At 35.8% G+C, this 6,000-nt stretch overlaps 1 protein-coding gene across 1 annotated transcript in view; it reads left to right on the plus strand.

The window, feature by feature from the left end:
- NXPH2 (neurexophilin 2) overlaps positions 1-4,189 on the plus strand; it is a 114,970-nt gene extending 110,781 nt beyond the window's left edge. The window contains exon 2 of the mRNA XM_047723144.1: positions 2,247-4,189. Within this exon, the coding sequence (XP_047579100.1) occupies positions 2,247-2,990 (744 nt within the window). The 3' untranslated portion in view covers positions 2,991-4,189. The remainder of the gene's footprint in view (positions 1-2,246) is intronic.
- Positions 4,190-6,000: the final 1,811 nt, after the last annotated feature.

The following is a 6,000-nucleotide window of genomic DNA, read 5'->3' on the forward strand; positions in this document are numbered from 1 at the left end:
GTATCTCTCTGTGTCAAAATAAATAAAATCTTAAAAAAAATAAAAAATGAAAACGTAAAAAAAAAAAAAAGGATATTCAAAATCAGGAAAAAAAGAATGTAAAATATTATCATTTTGATGTTAACTGAGCTATTTTAGCATACTTACTGGATGAAATATTAAGATTAATTTCACCTGTGCATTTTTACTTTTTTCTAAAATGTGCTACTAGAAAATTCTAAGTAACATCTATGGCTCACATATTTTCATTGGCCAAAACTGGTCTAGAAACTTGAAATGATTTAGTATTATTTTTTAATAAATTCCTCAGTCTATCATATAAACTAAAAAGACTTTGTAAAGCTCTCCACAGCCCTAGGAAACCAGCTCATAACTCTTTATTATCATGCCTAAATGATTTTCCTCCTTCTTTAAACCAATTACTTCTATTCCAATGCTTTATTCTCAGTGTTTCAATTGGTTCTTTTCTGATTGCTGATTTGTCTTCCTGTTTTTTATCATTCTCTGATGCATCTGTTTCTTTTGTACACTGTCAGAGATACCCAGAATATTTTGAGCCAGAAATCCAGAGTAAGGATTCTTCTTTTCCTGGTGAATATACTCACCTTTCAACATCAGCAGAGGAAAGAAGTATCAACTTAGGATACATAAACCCCTAAGAAGGTAGCACAGATTTAAGTTCTCAAAATAGTAAGACTGTGCATTGTTTCAGTTTGCCCTCCTGCCAAACCTCAGTAATTTAAGGGGAAAGAATTTTAAAAAATACTAGACATGAAGAAGAAAAGCCATCAGGAAATTAATCAGAGGGAAATATATTATGCACCCTACCCTACCCCACCCCTCAACCAAAGTACACAAAAAGAAAAAAACCCATGCATTGAAGTCCTTGCTTTCTGACTCTAACGTGATCTTAGGGGATTGGGGTATAGGTGAAAACACTTTTCACAAAGCTCTACTAGAACTTAAATTTCTAAACTCTCATGAATCTATAGAAGATAACCTCATGTTATTATTAAGCTCTACCATATGGTGAGGTACAATATTTATAATCCAAGCTGTGTCTTCTTTTTTTTTTTTTTTCTCAAAAATTGGATTGAAAGCAATAATTTTTGTAATAATCTGAGACTACTTACTTTTACCAGGTACTTTGCCAAGTTTGGGGAAACAGTTCATAAATACAGCTTCATTTCTCTCTCATCCTTATCATCACGCTGACAGTTTTCTGGAGAATCATTACCAGTGTGGTTTGTGCCATTAGAGATAAGAGGCTATCTGTGTTTCCACTAGAAACCTCTATTTTCCGGACTTTATAACTCATCCATAAATATTCACTCCAGGCAACAGTTTCATATATTATGATTCCGTCCCTCAAAATCAATATTGGCTTAACTAATTGATTTTTAGAAATTATGGGGACACTTGCACTACAAAAAGAATAAAGAGAAACATCAGATCCAGATAAAGTACCATGTTTCAGTGGGTGTGAGCTGAACCACATTCTGTGGAATCCATAAAACTAATTTGCATTCTTTCTTAGCAATCCTTTCAGGGTATAGAATTCAGTTATAATAAAATTTATTGGATAATCTATGGTCTGTTATTAATTCGAAATAGACATTTCCAATTTGTTTCTGTTTCTGTAAGGACCACAGAATTTGAAATTTTTTTTCAACTAAAACTTTCGTAGAACTTTCTCTTAGTATTCATACTCCTTTTTTTTTTATTACAGAGGTTGAGAAGGAATTATATCAAAAGCTATGAAATTATTTGACATAAGCCTTTGCATATAATAATACCCTTAATATTTCCAAGTATACTTAAAAGACATATCAATATTTTGCATTCAGATGGCTTCTAGCTTCTTGGTAGAAACCTTCAGCATTGGGGAGTCATCTTCTACCTGAAAGAGAAGACCTCACAAATGGAATGTTTTTATCAAATGAGATACCAAAATATATTACTTCCTCCAATCTGGAAAGATAGTATTATAAATATGAGGAAGCAGGGACGAAAACCACATTAACCCATTAAAATGAAATACTTTCTTCCTAATTTGAATTTTGTGCTCACGATTTTACATTGCTTGAATAGAGGCTCATCTTGTTATGCTAAGCCCAGCTGTGTGAGTGAAATGCTATTTGTCAAGAATTGAAATAATACTGCAAGCACTTCCCCTTTGCTTTGGCTTTAGTGTGTGTGCTCAAAGCCTAACCTCAAGTTTAACTCTCTTCCTTCTTTTCAAACAGCTATTCTGTGACAGTAAGAAGGCGGTGCATGCCACAGAGGGGCTGGACTGGGAAGACAAAGATGCTCCCGGGACCTTGGTTGGAAACGTGGTGCACTCAAGGATCATCAATCCTCTGCGCCTGTTTGTTAAACAGTCTCCTGTCCCAAAGCCTGGACACTTGGCGTATGCGGACAGCATGGAAAACTTTTGGGATTGGCTGGCCAATGTCACGGAGGTTCAGGAGCCACTGGCAAGAACTAAACGGAGGCCAATAGTAAAGACGGGAAAATTTAAGAAGATGTTTGGGTGGGGCGACTTCCATTCCAACATTAAAACTGTTAAACTCAATCTCCTCATCACAGGAAAAATTGTTGACCATGGAAATGGAACCTTCAGTGTTTATTTCCGACATAATTCCACAGGCCTAGGCAATGTTTCAGTGAGTTTGGTACCCCCCTCCAAAGTGGTGGAATTTGAAGTTTCCCCTCAGTCTACCTTGGAGACCAAGGAATCCAAATCTTTCAATTGTCGCATTGAATATGAAAAAACAGACCGCGCGAAGAAGACTGCCTTGTGCAACTTTGACCCATCGAAGATCTGCTACCAGGAGCAGACTCAGAGCCATGTGTCTTGGTTGTGTTCCAAACCCTTCAAGGTCATTTGCATTTACATTGCCTTTTACAGTGTTGATTATAAACTTGTGCAAAAAGTCTGTCCTGACTACAATTACCATAGTGAGACCCCATATTTATCTTCTGGCTGAATCTTTCCAACAGTAACATAAATGAGGGGTGAATACATATTTCATTAGAATGACCAAGAACCAAGGCCAACTCTTCGTGGTAAAGGATCCCTTTTGTTTCTGGCAGTGAACTTTAGTTCCCTATTAGGTTTTCAAATTAAAAAAAAGAAAAAGAAACATCTTTAAATGTGAAATGTGTTTGTTTCGCTCATACCTTAATCTGAAAAGTCAAACTGTGTATGAAGCCATGGCTTTCATGTAGGATGGCTAAGTCCTAGAAATATTGTTGTTTCTCTAAAATCAACATCAATGGTAGAAACATGTAATGAAAAAGAACCGAATTATGCATGTGATAAACATTGCTCTTAAAATGAGCCTGCCTTTGAAATTTGTTTTGCAAGGTTACCTTAAAAATAGCAGATTCAGTAAAGTAACTGAAAAGATTGCATTTGATAGATGAATCACATTTCTGACATTGAATTCTTTTTTTATCTCCGTCCTTTCCCCCACATCTGTGCTGTTTTTGATATGAGAGATGAAGGGGTAAAATTTGTTTCAAAACTCATGTGTGAGGTTACAGTGCCACAGTGGAACTAAACACATTATTATCTGAGCTAGGCTGGGATGAGACTTAAATACTTAGTCCTGGGTTGGCCACCATCTTTAGGATTCTCATCTGAGTAGTAATATTGGGGCATTGGGAAAGCGAACCCGAATATATTTTAAGTCAGTCCCACAATCATGAAGATCATGATGTTTTTAGATTCTTTTGCCAAATTCAATGCCATGAAATTGCCAAAAATACCATAAAATCTGCATTCTACCCTATAACCTATAACTTCATGCTATTCTTTTGATAGTGTGAGTTTATATACACACATAAAACAACTCTGAAATTGAGAGAAAGTGATTTTGTTCCCTAGGCAAGAGCAGAGAAAATAATTGGAAGTGGATTGACAAAATTCCAGGATTATGGATTCATTATTTCTAGCCTCCCAGATTAAGTCCTCTTTGCGTTTAGTTAATTATTTGAGTGGGGGATCAAATACTACCTGGAGATAAAGAGTATATTTAAACATGACTGATTATTATTAAGTGTCAACAACCTGACTTACCAGGCTTTTGAAGTCACTTCCAAATGAAAGCGGCTTCACAGTTGGAGTCATTGCCATCTTTTCGGGGGGGCGGGCGGGGAGTGTGGACAGGTATCCTGCAACATAGATGTGAATGATTTTTTTTTTTAAAGATTTTATTTATTTATTTGACAGAGAGAAATCACAAGTAGGCAGAGAGGCAGGCAGAGAGAGAGGAGGAAGCAGGCTCCCTGCTGAGCAGAAAGCCCGATGTGGGGCTTGAACCCAGGACCTGGGATCATGACCTGAGCCGAAGGCAGCGGCTTAACCCACTGAGCCACCCAGGCGTCCCAATGTGAATGATCTTTGCATCAACACAGAAAGAGGGTCTGGCTGGCCAGCAATAAGGTTTCTAGAACTCGTAAGACTCATGGAAAGGTTACTCTTTTTACAGTAGGTGTTCACTTTTGCCCCCTTATCTGTAAAATACCAGTTGAAGTAAAACATTAAACTTAAAGAAGACAAGTCTAACCAACAAAAATGCTCTTTCTACATTGTTTGAAGAGCCAACAGCTCTGTTCTCTATTTTGCATCTCCATTCCTTTCTGTTTACTGGTGATCTCTGTACAGTGTTTGATTTTGTCTTTTGTAAAAAAAAAATGTACTAGGCTTAGTGTGTGGTAGTACAGGCTTGAAATTTTTGCTCTGAGTTCATCAGGTGCTTTTGTAATTTTGTGGTTGGTGTGAAATATTTTGAGGCATCCTTTTATTTTCATCTATAGACAGGATTAAAATACTATTTATTGTAAAATATGTGGGAACCATATATGTATATATACTTAGAATTTTCTGTGTACAGAGAAAGTATGTGTACACATTTCTATGTAAATAAAAAGAATTTGCTAAATCTGTCACATGACTTCAGGGTTCTTGTTTTTTTAAGACTCTTCTTGGTTTTGTTCTCACAAGGGTTTTGTGTGTGTGTGTGTGTGTGTGTGTGTGTGTGCGCGCGCACGTGTGCGCACATATTCCCAAGTGAGCATTATGATTTTCCTTATGTGTATATTAAACAAAGCACCTTGACTATGAAGACATTAATGTAGAATAAAAGGATAATTCATATAAAGCACTTGGCATGTAGCCTGAAACCTGATGAGGCCTCTATGAGTGTGAGGTTCTATTATGATTGATATTAATTACTATTATTATTATTATTACAACATGAAATATGGTTAAGAACTCTCTGATGTTCAAATGTTGAGTAATATAAACATATCCATGCAAAGGGTAAAAATAGAGATCGGTTTACACAATTCTTAGATTTTAGCAGGGTTTGTGGAATTTAAAAAAAAAAAGAAAAGAAAGTTTCCCTAGGCATATTTTTTTAATTGGAGTAGAACATATGCCACATACATTTTTAAGTCATAATTTCATTTCAAAGACTACATAATTGCCAGTAATGGTACTTGGCACAATATAAATCAGATCCCATTTAAACATGCAAATGCATACATTTCTACAAAACCATTTTTGCCTTTGAATATTGCAGTTGAGGGAAAGGACATTCATGTAAGCTAACTTTACACACAATTACAAATTCTTCAAAAGTTAAAGAATAGACACTTTTAAAAACAAAAATGTAATCATTGTACACCTGAAACTACTATAATGTTATATGTCAATTATACTTCAATAAACATTTTTTAAGTTAAAAAAAAATACTTAGCAGAAATTTAATCTTCAGGGAGATGTCAGGCGTCTTTCCAGGGGCTCTGCAGGCTTGCTGCTTACTAGAAAGCAAATTAGTTTGAAGACCTTTTCCTCCTCAGCATAAACAATCTTTTAACTCATCACACTGAATCAGGAAAGAAACCATATTTCCATGACTAAGAACAATGTGATCACACCAGCCACAGACTCTGTAAGATCTGTGGAAGGGCAATGAGAGAAAGAGCCTA

Source organism: Lutra lutra, chromosome 3, assembly GCF_902655055.1.
Source record: "Lutra lutra chromosome 3, mLutLut1.2, whole genome shotgun sequence".
Lineage (NCBI taxonomy): Eukaryota > Metazoa > Chordata > Mammalia > Carnivora > Mustelidae > Lutra > Lutra lutra.